This window comes from Carex rostrata, chromosome 2 (assembly GCF_964058835.1).
Source record: "Carex rostrata chromosome 2, lpCarRost1.2, whole genome shotgun sequence".
In the NCBI taxonomy this organism is placed as follows: Eukaryota; Viridiplantae; Streptophyta; class Magnoliopsida; order Poales; family Cyperaceae; genus Carex; species Carex rostrata.
This window is the reverse complement of record NC_135919.1, coordinates 13,498,646-13,516,220: the sequence shown is the minus strand read 5'-3', so window position 1 is coordinate 13,516,220 and position 17,575 is coordinate 13,498,646. Positions and strand designations below refer to the sequence as shown.

Sequence of the window (17,575 nt, the reverse complement as noted above, 5' to 3'; positions counted from 1 at the left end):
TATATGCTTTTTTGCTCTAATTCGTTAGGAGAAAAAAATATTTTTATTAGTATTTTGTGCCTACCCCTGATCAGAATTCTAGATCCGCCCCTGAATACGGATACGAATATCATATTGGATACAATATAGGATACAACGATACGATAATTTTCAACATGATACAAATATCAGGCGATATGATATGGGTATTGATGCAGAAATACGATACGTATCTATAGACTAGGTAAGGCTACGGTACTATGGGTTGCATAGAGGGCTACGGTGCTACGGCTCAATATTCGAGTTTTCAAAATTCTAACGGCCGATCTGAACCGTTCATCTTGTTCTCCATATTAATATGTGTTTTGAAATGTTTTTACTATTTTTCTAAATAGGTAGAAAATCACTTGATCTAAAAAATTATACACATATTAATATAGAGAACAAGATGAATGGTTTAGATCGACCATTAGAATTTTGTAAACTCGAATATTGAGCTGTAGCACCGTAGCCCTCTATGCAACCCATAGTACCGTAGCCTTACCTCTATAGACTATATATATAAAGTACCGGGTAAGATAGATCTTTAATGTTTTGGAAAATATATTTATTTGTGTAAAAAGAAATTCTACGGAACTTGTCTGATTTTAAAAATTATTTTTTCTTTAATAATTTTTTTTTGGATTGACGATCGGAACACTATTCATACCATTAGTGGTAAAAATAGTAACAGTAAGAAGAGTAGAACTGGGATGTTCTTAAGCTAATTAAGTTTCTGAGAGAATTTAACTCTAAATTTATCAAATTAATTTGAGTTGACGAATTCAAATTGTTCAAATGGATTTACATCATTAGTGATGCACTTATATATCAAATTTATAATTTTTCAAATTAATTTACTATAAAGTCTAGCGGTAAAAAAATCGGTCAAAAATTAACGTATTACAATTAACCTTTAAACTTTATTTTTTAGATCACTTGACTTTATATTAAATTAAGTCAAAAATTTATAAATTTAACATGTAAATGTGTATTTCGGGAAGTATATCAGTTTTAATCATCCGAATTTGTTATTGAAATTTGTTTCAATAGATTTTGGAGTTAAGCTCACTAATTTTTTTATGAGCTTAAGAAACCCTAGTCTACTATATTAATAATATTATAATAATTTACTAAATTTTAATAACATCAGAAAAATTAATGATTGCAGCATAACACTTTTATCAAAGAAGCTAGGGTTACTTTCAAAATGCGTATCCTCTCCATTAACTCAAAAGAGAATCTTTTGAGTTAATAAATCTCAACTGTCTGATTTTAAACGAAACCAATCTAACTTCTGCCTATAATATTGAGGTCTTTTAATATTAGTGCGGATCTAATCTACATGAATTTTAAAACATATTAGATGATCGAAATTCATTTAACTCAAAAGAATCCTCTTAAGTTAATGCAGAGGATACAAATTCGTTATTCCCAAGCATCAGAAAAGGAAAAAAAAAATCAAACTCCGGGCCGACATTTTTATTTTTACTCCATTAAAAAATTATTTTAATAATAATAACCAAATTTTAGTAATAATTTTAAAAATACCCCACCCGTGAAAATTTTCCACGGGTTGAAATTTTAATTCCAAATTTTTTTTTATAAAATATAAATTTGTTTTTATTTTTTATTTTTTGTATTGAAATATTAGAAATGTTGGATATATTTCTTTGAAAATAGATGGAATACAATATAATTTGATTTATTAGAAAGACTGTAACAAATAACTCGAATCAATATTTTTCAGGCGGAATATTTCACGGCTGCAAGAAAAATTAATATATTTCTTTATGTGTTATTAGAAAAAATAAAAATGCTTAGATTCTGAGTTATTGATACTGGTTCAAAAGTTACTTCTATGTAATCTAGAAAATATTGTGATCCTTTTAGGACATTTAATTTATAAAAAAATGTATCTTGAGAATTCTTTTTGAATAATAATTATTAAATAACTTAAAGTTTTTGTTTTTTTCAAAAATAGATACAACTTTTCATAAATTAAATGTCTTAGAAGGATCACAATATTTTCTAGATTATATAGAAGTGACTTTTGAACCGGGATCAATAACTCAGAATCTAAGCATTTTTTTTTTTTCCAATAACACATAAAAAAATATATTAATTTTTCTTACAGCCGCAAAAAATCCGGCCTGAAAAATATTGATCCGGGTTATTTGTTACAGTCTTTCTAATAAATCAAATTATATTGTATTATATCTATTTTCAAAGAAATATATCCAACATTTCTAATATTTAAATACAAAAAATAAAAAATAAAAACAAATTTCTGTTTTATAAAAAAAAATTAAAATTAAAATTCCAACCCGTAAAAAAATTTCACGGGTGAGATATTTTTAAAATTATTACTAAATTTTGGTTATTATTATTAAAATAATTTTTTAATGGGGTAAAAATAAAAAATGTCGGAACTCCGGGATATTTTGTTGAATTGTTTCTATCGCTGTATTTTTGAAACAAAAAAGCGGTGGAACCCAATAATTGCCCGGCGGGTCACATTTGACTATCCACCCGTTATATAATGGCAGACGTAATCCGCAACTACCAAGCCCGGATACTCCGTTGCAGCTGAGAATCTTCATTGGTGTCGGTGTACCACTGACACCTGGACCCACATAAGCTCTTCTATATTTATAATTTCAATTCCTCTGAAATCGCACAGCTGGTTGCACGATATGACTTACATAATCCGTCACAGTGAATCCGAATAGAAAACACAAGCCATATTCGGGAGCATGTTTGAACGGGAAGATGGTTTAAGTTTCACGATCTCACCAACCATTTCAATTAAAAAAGTTGCTCAATCGTGGATTCCGAACCGGTTTGGCTGCCAAACCGGTCCATGTCGCGATCAACTCATAATTTCATTTGTTCTATTATACTGGAAGCCAGGAAACAAATAGTATCCTCGTGTCTACGTGTTGTATATGAGCAGAATCAGCAGGGTCCTCTTTTTTTGGATGTTTGTATTAACCGAGATATCCATGGCGGGGATCAACTCGTATGATTTGCATCGTTCGATTTTATACTTGTGTAAATTCAAGGGCGGAATTAGAAAATATAAATAGGGGGGCTAATTTATAAAATGTAATATATGAAAAAAATTAAAAAATGTAGAATTGAACTCATGACCTATCAGTAGCTATCACATAACAATTAGAACTCAAAGAACCAAACTACTAACAAACATTTGTTATTTTATGAGGGATGCTAGACTATGTAAAAGTTAAAAAAACTCAAAAGTTTAACTAAAATTTAATATACATAATTAATTTTTTTTAAATCATAGGGTGGCTTAGCACCCCCTGATCTATACATAAATCCGCCCGTGTAAATTTGTAGAAACAAATAGCAACAGTACTATTCAGAAATGATTCTGATGTTATTATTTTGACCGAATTTTTTTATTTATTATTTTAAAATATTAAAATTTCAGAGTTACAGGTGTAAATCCAATATTATCACAAACACATTAATTGTCTACGCACCCTTTAAAACTGCACGCTGACAATGTTTGAGTTGCACCCCTTTTTTCTCAATATTATCACGGGGGAATTTCACGTATACCCCCCAAAAACTTCAAAATTACGTATTTCCCTCTCTAAAGTTTGAAATTACGTATTTCCCCCTCTAAACTTCAAAAACTCAAAAATTTACCCATTTTATTATATTTTATATTAAAACTCATTCTAAAATCTTAAAATACTCATTTTACCCTTTATTAAAAGCATATAAAGCCCATCAAACTCAAATTTAAATCTAAAGGGTTCCTCTACCGTTTGATCCGTGTGCATCGCATTAAGATCTATGCATAGTGCTTCAATTTTGTGTTGATCTAACATGCACAGATCTTAAAGCAATATTGATTGGTGCCCATCACATTAAGATCTGTGCATGTCACATCAATATACGTGTGTGTTCGCATCAAGATTCGTGCTAATCTTGTGCATGCATATTTAAAAGCAGTTTGGACGGTAGAAAAATTGTTCAGATTCAATTTTGAGTTTGATGGGCTTTATATGCTTTTAATAAAAGGGTAAAATGGGTATTTTATAAATTTAGAATGAGTTTTAATATAAAGGACAATAAAATGGGTAAATTTGTGAGTATTTGAAGTTTAGAGGAGGAAATATGTAATTTCAAACTTTAGAGGGGGAAATATATAATTTTGAAGTTTTTGAGGGGTATACGTGAAATTCCCCCTATTATCACAAACACATAAATTGTCAACCAAAAAAAAAATGATAAAACGATAGGTAAACGCCTTGAAAGTTTCGCATACAATGATTGTGTTTCTAGTAATATTAAATTCTTTTTTTTTTCAAAAGTGTTGGTAACTCTAAAATATTAATATTTTAAGAGTGAGTCTATGGTACTATGCATATCATGGGTTATTACCGTGCTACGGCTCTATATTCGAGTTTTCAAATCCTAACGGTCGATTCGAACCGTTCATCTTGTTCTCCATATTAATATGTGTTTGGAGACCAAATTTTACATTTTTTTAAAATTTTTTACTATTTTTTTAAATATTTAGAAAATTACTTGATCTGAAAATTCTGGACCATCCAAAAACAATAATTTTCAATAAATCTAAAAAAAATTCAAAAAATGTAAAATTTGGTCTCCAAACACATATTAATATGGAGAACAAGATGAACAGTTCGGATCAACCGTTAGGATTTGAAAACTCGAATATAGAGCCGTAGCACGGTGCCAAATCGTAATATGCATAGTACCATAGACTCACTGCACCCCGGCACCGTCTAGGAGACCGTGAGTTCTTGAGATGGATCAAGGCAATATAGTTGCACAGTGACGATATACAAAAATAACATTTTTACTATTTGAAATAGTAATGTACACACAAATAATATTTATGTTATTTATAATAGTGATGTACTATATTATATAAACATAACGTTATTGTTTAATTATTTTGCAGTGACGCGATAAATGCCATTTAAATTTTTTTACTAAAATTAATAAAGTCTAACTTAGATATTTCAACTTTGGCCGACATAAATTATTCATATTTAATTGATACCTAAAGTTATACATTGACTTAATAAAATTCATTGCTTGATAAGAATTTAGTGACTTAAGGCATGATTTGAAATTACAAATTATTTTGTCTTACAAAATTTGTAATATCAATAATAAAGCCATTCTTCATACTTTTTTTTCATTTTGATTGAAAGAAATTGTACAAAAAAACAAGTTATGTACAAATTAATTCAATATCTTAGAGATGCACATTGCATTTAGTGAATCTTATTTAATTAAATTTACATGTATACTAATTTATTTTGTCAAAATATGTTGAGTTGTTGAAAAAAATTATTTATTGGTAGTAATTCTAAACAATATTTTATTTTATTTTTCAAATTCCATATTTTGTTAATTTCAAAGTTATGCTATTTTAAAAAGAATCTCGATTCTATAATTGATAAAGTTATAAGATAATTTATTTTTAAATGAAAACAAAATTAATTGCTTATTTTACATTCTTTAAAAATTAATTGAAAATAATAAAAACAATGAAAAGTTAGACCTCATAATCAAATAAAATTAAACCATCTAGAGAGGTGGATTAGTTTAGGCCAATTTAAGCTAGCATAAAGGTCGGCTTATTCTATCTTAATCCGGCTCAATTAAACCATGTTTGGCGAAATAATTAAGGCCCAGAACCCTTATTCCACTATTTAGTCCACGACTAAACATGATCAATAGCTAAAACAACTGTTATTCTCTATTATTTGTAAATGTTGGAATAACTACTATTTGGAAGTGTGAAAAAAGAATACAAAATGTTTTCTTCTAAGATTTCATCAACACAGTTCCGAAATGATAAAATTGATGTCATTTCTGTCATCTTCACGTCGTGATAATTCGTTTGAGACCCCACTTATTTATCTTTCTACTTAATTAGCACCTTGTTAACACCATTCTTTCTCGATTACAACTATTCACTATTCGAAATGTACAATCCAAACAATACTTTTACTAATCAGAATAGCACCATTTTCATACTAATTTCAAAATCAATATATATATTTTTCTATTATCATATACTAAACCCATTTTTTTCCTGTTCTCGTCAAGTCTTTTAATGAGCTTGATTTTAAAATTCATTTAATTGGATTTAAATAATAAATTCAAATTGTTGAAACCGAACTACTTCACGAGTAATGCAATTACATAAAAAAAATTCCAATTAATTTAGTATAAAGCTAAGCACTAGAGAAAAATAAGATTTATGAGTTAATTTTAATATATTTATTTTTAAACATATTTTGATTGCTTTACTTTATACTATTTTTTTTTTTAAAAAAAATTACATGCAAACATGTGAAGTATGTTGATTTTAACGGTTTGTATTCATTGTTTGTGTTCAATCAAATGAATTTTGGAGTTAAATCACCGAGACCCAATTTCATAAGTCTTTTGAGTTAAGTTTACCAAAACCATAGTGAACTTAATAAAATAGAATTAAAGTCTGTTTTTTTTCATTGTATGATTTTATAATAAATTAATTTAAAAAAATTGTTTGTAAACAGCTTATTAGTGAAGTAGGATTGATTTCAGTGATTAAATTTGTCGTTTGAATTTAATTTAATAAATTGCAGAGTTAAATTCACCAATATGTTTGAAGAGCTTAAGAACATTCTAGACGCCTTGCCGTTATCAATCCACGTCTGATTTGTTTGGACACCTAATTGTGCCCGATAATCACTTTAGAAATAGAAAAGTATTTATATATATATATTTTTAAGAAGTAATGAGATTATGTCAGAAATCTAAAAAATCTCAGCAGAAGTATTAGCAAAAGGCATGCTTCAGAGTCTTACATGCATGCACTTAGTTATTTTTCTATTTCAGTTTTACAGTTATATCATTTGAATGCTTACGTTTCATATACTGTTTTTAATACATGCATTCAGATTTAAGTATAATTAAAGGGATTTTGTCATAATGATTTCAAACAACGAATTTAAACTGTAGAAATTTATTTACTTTTCGAGTTATGTATTTACATGCATAATTTATAAAATTTTCAATTAATTTATTATAAAATCAATTTTTTAAAAATAACAAAAAAACAAATGCATTACAATTAACTCATATACCTTCGTTTTCAACACTTTTTTTTATACTAAATTAATTCGAAAACAACTTCACATATAAGCGTGTCATGTGTAAAGTTGATCGATTTTAATGTTTTATATTTGACATTTGAAGTGTTGGATTTATTAAATGGTACGCCCGTTATGGGAAACCCAAATCCAAAACCCGACCTGTTATGAAGAAATGCCAACCTGTTATTTAGAGATGCATTGGTTTTTATATAAACCATCATTATCTCTTTCTGATAAATAGAATAGTGACTGTCAAGAAAGAGAAAAAAGATAGAGAGCACCAAGAAACACTCTGTTAACACTTGAAGGTTTTAGGTCGTGGAAAACGCAAGGCTTCCGATTTCGGCTTGTGATTTCTTGCAGAACCAGTGATACTGCTACGCTCATAAGATCTGCTTCCGCTTCCGCACGAAGATTAACGGAGTAATTTGTAAGTTTTATCCTTTAATTAACATTGGTACGAGAGCTTTTATAGCATGTATTTTGGTTTTAATACATAATACATATTTTTTTTTTCTGAAAATTAATTTTATGTTTCAGAAAAACGCCTAATTTGAAATTTAAAATTTGGATGTAAATTATTTTTCTGTATAGAAATTTTCAGATTTGATTTACATTTTTTTTTAATTTGATAAATCTAAATACAAATTTTTTTTTTATAAAACATATTTAATTGTGTTCACTGTTTTAGAGATTTTTTAAATGCATTTTTTGGAGATGCATTGCAAAACAGTGATCACTTACAGTGAGAAATGGAGATGCATTGCAAAACAATGCATCTTTTGTAGTATAAATTTATTTTTCGGATCTTGTACAACTGAGTTGGATAGTATTTTGGTCCAAATGAATTACAACCGTCAGATAAATCATTTTTGGTCCAGAATTTTCAGAACTTACCGAATTTTATTTTTTCCAGATTGGATGGTTGGTAATTGGTGTGAATCATTTTTATACTTGCCGTTTGTACGAATTAATATAGTAGATTTTAAGATAGGGCCGTAGCGAGGATTTTTAATAGGAATAGTAATGAAAAATTATTAGTATAGCTAGTGGATTGTGAATTGCTGTGAATTAATTAATTGAAACTGTTGGCTATTCCGAGATCAGCCAACACCCTGATTATACACAAACCTGTATCTAGTTTTGAAAATCCAGAAATAAATTGTCTACTATTGATTCAATAGAACTCGGTCACTGTTTTGAAAATAAGCTAATAAAAAAGTTTGAACATATTAACAACAGCCTACCTTTACTCTTCGGATTTTTAAACAGCTTTGTAACTTTTTTTACAGATATATTGTTCTGCTTTCGGCACCGTTGCTCCTATTAAAAGATTTCTATAAGATTTGTATTAGCTAGCACTGGAGAGCATGTGAGATTACTAAACAAACGGTGAGGTTCTTTAGATGTGCTACTTTCTAATATTCCCGCATTTCTTTACGAGACCCGATGTGGAGCAGTTATCTTCACGAAATCACGATCTAATTCTTTTTCTTTTACTATTTTATTTTTATATTTACCGATGTCCTACTTCTGGAAGAATTATTTTTTCTCTCTTTCATTGTTTATTATTCTATTAATTTTGATGTACCAAAGAATTAAAGTCTCTGAGTCTGTGGCTCCGTGCATTACACAGGACAAATTGGGGGGGGGGGGGGGGGGGAATTTTATTAGTAGTAATTAATAGAAAAGAAGAGAGAGAAACAGAAAGAGTACATTTTTTTTTTATATGGAAGTGAGATGGTACTGTTTATATCAATTCTAACTTTTTTTTTTGCAACTTAAAAAAAAAAAACAAAAGGTTAAGATCGGCATGAACAGTACCGATCTAAACTTTGAAAAAAAAAAGTTTAGATCGGTATGAACAGTACCGATCTTAACTTTAAAAAAAAAATTAGAATCAGTATGAACAGTGCCAATCTTATTACCCATAAAAAAACAGCTGTACTCTTTCTATTTTTCTCTCTCATTTTCTATTAATTACTACCAATAAAATATTTTCAAATTGGGGACTCCGTAATTAATGTAGTAACAGTGTATTAAAGAATTTTTTAAGGATAAGGCGGTACAAGTGTCCCACTCCCCAGTCTATATATCTTCTAAATTAAAAATCCAATTTAGTCTGTGTTGAAGGTTAATTCACAAATTTATATATATGTTACTGTACTTAAGTCGTAACATCGGCTTACTAAAAAATGTCAATAAATCAGATTATTACAAATTACCTCATACATCTTCTAAATTAAAGTCTCAACTCGTTCAGTCTTTATCTAAATTTTAATATATAATCTTTATTACGATGTCATTAAGATTAATAGTAGCATTGATAACAAGAAATAATGTCAATGCATCAGATTTCTCTTATAATGTCAATGCATTAATAGTAGCATTGATAACAAGAAATATGTAATAAAATTTTGTTGACTAGTAGAAATAATTTTTACTTTTGTTAATATTAATAGCTTTTTATATTTACATTAAGTTATATTGTTCAACTACCATTTATTATTCATTAAAAGTAAATAAACAACAAAGCTATGCGCGTGTTAAAGATTTTTTTTTTTTCTAAAAATTGCAAAAGGCGGGGACTTACTAACAGACCCATATTAGTAAAAATCACAATTAATTTGTATTAGATCAGATCCAGACTAAGAAAAGAGTATCTCTGGTGCAAGAGCAGAGTCAGACTTTGAAACTATAAGGGTATAAGTATGGATAATCATATAAAAATGCATATAATTAGGTTCAATTTGATAGTATCATGACATTTTATTATAATTTATATATAAAATCATATATAAATAATTTTCTTTTAAAGTGAGAATCAATTGATCCACCTATTATGCTTCTACATCCACCTTTGCCTAATGTATCTAATTGCACTGTTATACTGTTATGTATTGTACTGGATCTGAATTCCTAAAGAAAAAAGTAGGAACTCCGGGTATATTATCATAGAAAAAAGAAAAAACAAACAAAAGAGAAAAAGGGAAAATACTGTATGTGATCCAAAAGTTAGGTGAGAACTCAGTAGACATCCCTTTTCCAGCTAGGCAATGAGTAGTACTAAATTGAGCGTGAACATGGCCCACATGAAAGTGAGATTAGTGAGGGGACGAGATGCAAATTAGTCAACTTTTGGTTTGATTGGAAGCATATGCCAATTTGTGCAATACAGCCATGCGGATCCAGCTAACATTCTCACCTCATTTTTCAGGTGAGAATAATCTATAGGGTATTTACTATATACATTTAATATATACTTTTGGTTTGAATTAAGGTTTGCTAGATAATGTAGTAACAAATTCTAATTCAGATTAGATTATTACCAACTTTATTTTATCATTTCAGAAAAGAGTAAATAGATAATTGAACTATAAAAATATCTGACTACGCTACTTATATAAGCATAATGTGACATCTGTATACGAGTCATTTATATGTTTTTAAAGTCCAAATACAAATCCAAGATGTTCAAATTGATCTTTATCATGAGAACTCTGTTTACATATAAAATTTATAATTTGTCGAACTTATTTAGTATCAAGTTAAGCGGTAAATAAATGAAAATTTTGTGCACATCTTAATACATAATTTTATCTGAAAAATCTACACCTCCAAAAATTATAAAAATAAAAAAGTAAAAAAAAATACAATTTGTTCTACAATTACATATTATTTAATATAAAGATCATGTTAAATAATTTGAATCAACTGTCTAAATTTTAAAATTGAATATATAATTTATTAAACATGTGTATTCAAAATTTTTATATTTATCGTCTGAAAAAGAAAAATTAACAGTGATTAAAATTTCATATTTAGTACGAATTGAAATCAGTGTCCGCAGTTGGAGACAGCGGACACACTTTTTATTTTATTTTTGGTCATAACGCCATTTTTTGTTTTGTTTTTCAAACAGAGAGAAACGAAACTCTTCTCGACCCTATATTTCATTGGAAATAAATCTGCTGAGATTCTAAAGGAATCGCAGGACCTGTGATTTCAAATCTAGCCTTTTAATTTTTGAAATACACAAATCTCAATAGCACTTATTTTTTATGCACGAATTTCTAGCCAGATAAATGGATGAATTTGAAATAACAGGTTCTGCGATCCATTTAGAATCACAGCAGATTTATTTCCAATTTCATTGCGTGTACACGTGTCTTTGAATGAAATATTGGTTAATTTTCCACTGCTAGAGGCTGCCTCTCAACCGACACGTTGAAAAAAAGAGGGGGTACCAAATCAATGACATTGTCGATGTTTTATGGTAAATACAGACTTGTTGTCAGTCCAGAACTTGTTTGGGCTTCCATCTTTCATCAGTCCAGAAATTGTCTGGGCTTCAATTTTAAGGAGACGTACTTACAAGGGCCCATTATAGGCCCAAATGTTTCTTCCAGTTCAATACGGTTCTTCTTGAAACAAAGAGAAATCTGGATCATCCGATGAGAATTCGGCTTTATTCGGTTCAAATTTGTAGTACATGGATACCTTGTGTTAGGATGTAACGAACGGACCGGATTCTAACTCAGAAAATAACTTTGGTGATATGATTCATCATATAGAGCATCTATTGCATATATATATATATAACATCAGCAATTCAATTATCATTTCGAATAATTTCCAAATTTATAATTAATTTGAATTTTAATTATACTAGTATTTTTATAATGATCAAGTTCAAAATCCTTACAATTATCAACCACATACAAATTATAATATGATTTGATATTTTTAAATAGATTGTTTATCTATAAATTCTTATTAAATTTATAACTGCTTGGCATCCAGCAATTAAAATTGCAGTTGTCAAATTAATATCAGCAACATTCTGTGTTGGATATTTTTGGGTTTGTTTTACAACCCAATTAAAATTTCACTAACTAGAGGTGATCTAAAATATAGGAATATTGGAAGGATTCAAGAACATATAATAATGATTCGGAAATAAGTTTCTTCAATAATAAATTCTGCGTCGAAAAAAATTTAGTGAAGTTGACATTAAAGTAAATATTTTGTAATTACTAGAAGGACCACGATAATTTCTTTATTTACACAAAAGTGACTTTTGACCCAGAATCAATAATTCAGATTCAAAATAAAATTTTTTAGTAACACACAAAGAAATATTTTGATTTTTCTTACAACTGTAAAAAATCCCGACTATAAATGTTGATACGGGATTATTTGTTGTTTTTTTAATAAATTCAATTCTATAGTATTCTATCTATTTTTCAAAAAAATATAAAAATATTTCTAATATGTCAATAATTTTTTTATAAAATCTTGTAATTAAATAAAAAAAAAACACAAATCCAAATATTCAGCAACATAAAAACCCGTGTCAAATAAAAAAAATGATATTATGTCGTAACTATTGAGAATTTTGATGTTGAATTTTTATTTCTTGACTGTCGAGAATCCTGACGGTCTAGAAATAAAGTGGACCGTCGAGATTCTCGCCAGTTTGAATATTTTTAAAATTTTCCGAAAATCATGAACATTTCTGTATTGTTCTATTTAATTATGGATATTAGTAAAAAAAATCGGGGCTCTGAACGTTAGCTACAGAATTTCATGTTAAATATATTAACAAAACTAGTTTGATTCACGCAACGCATGATCTATAGAAAAAAAAATAGAAAATGCATATAACTGATGAGGTGCGTGAAGTGCAACTAACTTCGTTAATATCTTTCTCAAAAAAAAAAAATCGTTAATATCTTTAATTTTCACTAACGTTTGCTCCATTTCAATTTTCAAGTAAAATTTGGCAAACTGGTGTTTTTTTTATTACAAATTTTCTCTAGTCGATTAAATACAGTAGTGAACCCGTTAGCTTTTCGGCTCGTCCTCCAGTTTTTTTTAGTTACCACAATGTTAGCCATAATTTCATTTCTACCACCCTCACATACTGAATCTGCACACCAATTATTTTTTATTCTACGAGAAATAGGACGAATAGTTTCTGATTCCACTGATTAGTGGGTCCATTATAACGCGGAGACCAAATTTCAATGAATGGTTCTCCTAAAACAAGTCCATCGTATGAATACCGAGATTCCTAATAAGTCGGTAGTCTTGATAAAATAAAAAAGAAAAGAAACAGATGTTGGTGCATTGTTGGTAGGGACAGACGATGTTCACATCTAAGTTTTATAAAAAAAATAGAATAATCCATGGTCTGCGAACGGATTCGATGCGCAAACTGGGTTTGCGAATTGATTGAGATCTGTATGCAGACTCAGTCTGCGAGGATGGTAGAATTAAAATTTGCACTAGCCTGATAGTAATCATTTAATTTTGATTTATTAGAGTGGTAAGTAACTAAAAAAAGCGGCTTGTCCTCTAGTCGAGGACACGTGACATTGAGGGATTCGTTTTCTCAGTGGTTGAGCCCTCCCATGTGCTGCTGAATGCATTTCTCCGGACGAGCTGCAGTGACCTTTCCGAATTTATCCGATGTTTTAAGTATGTATTTGACCCGTTAGCTTGTTAAACAACCCGCTGTATATTTAATAAAAAAAAAAAAGCTCCATCGAACTTTTGGAAATAAAGAAGATAATATGAGCCGTTGGATTAATGTTGTCCCATTTTGAATAAATCCGAGGATGCAGAACAATTCAGTGACGTAACTATGCCCCTTCCCTTGAATCCTCACAAGATTTGACGAATTGTTACGTCACTGAATTGTTCTGCACGGTTGTTAAGTTTTATGAAATTTGACCTTGGTAGCTACTACTAAGTTTTCAAAAAAAAAAGTTTTATAAAATTTGAGGACGATTTGACAAGTATCAGACTAAATTCAGTTTAATATTTTATATGTATCAAGATTTGAATAAATAACTTTAAAATTTGCACATATTATTATGCATAAATTTTGATGTGAATCGGATATCACACGTCCTAATCACCACAAAAGATCATCTACCGTTCTATATTACTTGTCCATTAAGAATTTTTTTGCAGCGAAGATCTTTTGCAAGTTATTCATCAAGATATTATTTAATAGATATCTATTCCTTACCCGTTAAGCAAAACGAGTCAAAAACAAAAATTATTTTAAAGCCCTTATTTATTAGTCAAATATAAAAGGTTAATGCTTCATAAATTACGACTTTATTCTTCCGGTAAAAAAAAGAATAATCTATTATATGTAAGCTTGCAGGATTGAACTCATTTAATTGTTTTTCGTAAATTTTTAAATTTGAAAGGTTCGATCTCTATTTTTATCTCAATAGATAAAAATATCCTCCGTTAACTTGAAACAACATGCAATTAAAAAAAAATCAAATGAGGTACAATTCTAATTTGTTTCTTTGTGAAAATATTTTTCTTAATACAATATTTATACGAGGTTGCTTATAATTACAATAAATATACTACTATACTCTTGTAAAAGAAATGTAGTGGAAATTGTATGAGAAAAAGCTAATTCTAACTATCACTTGAGACAATTTGATTAAGTGTTATAAAAAACAGCTGTTTAGGCCGATTAATCGGTTGATCATTCGTTGGTGAAGATCAAATCGTCACGATTTTTTTCGACTAATTGACTGATTTTTTTCTAATTATAGCTGATTATTTCTGATTATTCCAATTAATCATTTGACAGTATCCTGTTCGTCAGACGAGCACATACGTTTATTTATAACACTGATTTCGTTTAGTTTATCATAAAGTTGTGACGTCACTCTCATCTAGAATATATTCATAAATTTATATTTTCAAATGTACAAATTATATTTAACCACACTTGACAAAATAAAGTCTACCATTGATATGACATAATTAGGGGACGAGCTTTGTCCATACTTATCAAAAAGAGCCAAATGAATTTTTATATAAAATTAACATAACTAGAGAGGGGTACTTGGTAAACTTTCTGGTTTCTAACAAAGAAACGAAAATAACGCGGATAAGGGGGTCCGGATCCCCTAAAGTAACCCAACTTTTGGGTTTTGGATCAGGACCGTCTGATTCGAATCCGTCGCTTGAGATCACTTCGGAATTCGAATTTGTTACTTGAGATGTGTCCGCTCCACTTTAGATGGATTATCACAGATTAGAATCGGACGGTCCGGATCCAAAACCCAAAAGTTGGGTTACTTCACTAGATCTCAACTCGGATAAGGTCCCTACTTTCTTTTTATTTTGTTTTGGCACTTTAATAATGAGACATCGAATAAAGAAACCGAAAGACCCAATACGTGGGCACACTCGCTTTTTCTCTATTTAGTCATGCGGTATCAGATTCTGTTTCTCAAAACAAAAGACAGAGACACGAGATCAAGAGAGATAGACACAGAAAGAAATGGCGTCTCCAATGTTGGGAGGAATTAGAGATGTATCGGGAGCAGAGAACGATCTCAATACCGTCGAGCTCGCTCGCTTTGCGCTGGATGAACACAACAAGAAATCGGTGAGCCTTTTGCAAATATTCTCTATTGCTGTGCATTTTTGTTTGTGATGTTAGTTCATGGGTTTATCCCCATTTTTCCACTATGGTCTTTTTATTGAGCCGATCACCATTTTTTAATGCCCTGATCAACAAAAGTTCTCCTGATCAGAATTAATTACTCGTGCAAGATCTATAATTTGTACAATTGAGCAGTCTATTATCTACCCAAGTTGGCCACATATCCAGTATGTACTCAAATCAAGCCAACTAACAGGGAACAGATCAGGTACTTTGTAGAAAAAAAGGTTAAAAGACTATATAAAAGAATTAGTGTTCATGGTACAGATAAAAGTGTACGGTGAAACCCCTAAATAAAAATAAATAAATAAGTTTATACGCTAAAATGAAAAATAAGCTTGCATTTTTGATGAATTATGCCAAAAGAAACTTCTAAACCAAAAAAATTTATATTCTGGTACAGATCAAATTACAATGACCAGACTCAACTAATTGAATTATCCTTCTAGTTTGTTGCTTATGGCATTTCAAATTCAACTTCCCAAAATATTTATGCTATATGCAGAATGCTGGTCTGCAATTTTCACGGGTGGTGAAGGTAAAGACCCAGGTGGTATCTGGTACGATGCACCACTTGACAATTGAGGCTGTTGATGCGAGCAAGAAGAAGTCCCTTCTAGAAGCAAAGGTGTGGGAGAAGCCATGGGAGAATTTCAGATCCCTTCATGAGATCAAGCATCTGGGTGACTCTACCAGCGCCTGAGGTAATATTTTCTTTGATTTATTAATTTAAGAAAATTGAGCTTGTACAGTATGCACTAAGGAAACTTGACATGTCATGTACCCTCCACAAAATGAGAAATGCAGAAAAATGAAGTTTTCAATATATATCTCACCTTCCCACTTCTCGAAATTATCTGAAATAACCTCTCCTTGTTTTGTGAGAAGTTTTGATCTTTCGGCATCTTATAAATAGTAGGAAAAACATGCCTTTTGTTGGTTCATGCCTTGTAATTTAGGAATTAATATGTCATGTACCACGACTAACAACATGACTTTTAATTGGGAGCTCCTTATTTTTTATTCTGGTATGTGAAATCATTTAGCATAATACAGTTTGTTGTTCATTGGCACGACAATATATGACTATAATCACTTATTTGGGACAGATAAAAACTGTATGGTACTGAGCTGGCTCGTGCTACATTCACCATTCTTTGCAATCACATTTCCATTCAGTATTTCTTATTCTGTTTACCTTCCTTCCTCAGGTAACCAGGAGCAACATATATGGAAGGTTTGACGGCTTGCATAATAATGGTATTGGGATTCCTGTCCTAGTGCACCTTGATATTTATGTCGTATTATGTACTCAGTTTCTGTGTCGGGCAATAGAATTATGTACTTCATTGCTCTGGGATTCTTATGTAAAAGGTTGAAATATAATCTGTATTTGCTTTTTTTGCTTGTGTTCGTGCGTTTTATGTTGAGCTTCTCAGATCATTTAATGAGAGGGAGTTACTAGTGTAATTCAGCACAGTGAAAAATCTGAGAGGAAACAAAGTAGGGTTGATGAAATGATTTGCAAATTCCCAGCATGAATGTTTCATCTCATTAGGAACTAACACCAGCTAATGTAACTGTTGGTACCAGTTGTTCGTCCCTAATCTATCCCATCTGATTTCTATTCTTTGTTGTTTTATCTTTTCAAATATTTTGGTGTCAGAGCTTAGTATGAATGCCAATTTGCTAATGCCCCTTAAATGCAATTCTTGGTATAGCAAACCAACAATCAAGAAAACCCACTCAAAGCTAAAATGGGTTGATTATTTATGATGATACAATGAGACTCCATAAAAGAATCCAAGAAATAGAATTGACATCAAAATGTTCAGGCTAGGTCGACTCAAGTAACTCGGGGATTAAAATTTATTAAGATATTATTTCTTCTTCTTTAGCTTCAATT

At 29.9% G+C, this 17,575-nt stretch overlaps 1 protein-coding gene across 1 annotated transcript; it reads left to right on the top strand.

Annotated features, from left to right (window-relative positions):
* The first annotated feature begins 15,389 nt into the window (after positions 1-15,389).
* Positions 15,390-17,068, top strand: LOC144576259 (cysteine proteinase inhibitor-like). The gene is made up of 3 exons (XM_078326578.1): positions 15,390-15,612; positions 16,175-16,373; positions 16,881-17,068. Exons 1-2 carry the CDS (start codon positions 15,505-15,507, stop codon positions 16,370-16,372), a joined length of 306 nt encoding a protein of 101 aa, XP_078182704.1. The 5' UTR covers positions 15,390-15,504; the 3' UTR covers position 16,373; positions 16,881-17,068.
* Positions 17,069-17,575: the final 507 nt, after the last annotated feature.

What these genes read in the sequence shown, in the direction of transcription:
- LOC144576259 (XM_078326578.1), top strand. Translation starts at nt 15,505, where the DNA reads ATGGCGTCTCCAATGTTGGGAGGAATTAGAGATGTATCGGGAGCAGAG. An exon ending in ATGAACACAACAAGAAATCG is followed by an intron (nt 15,613 to 16,174) that starts GTGAGCCTTTTG and finishes TGCTATATGCAG; the next exon opens with AATGCTGGTCTGCAATTTTC.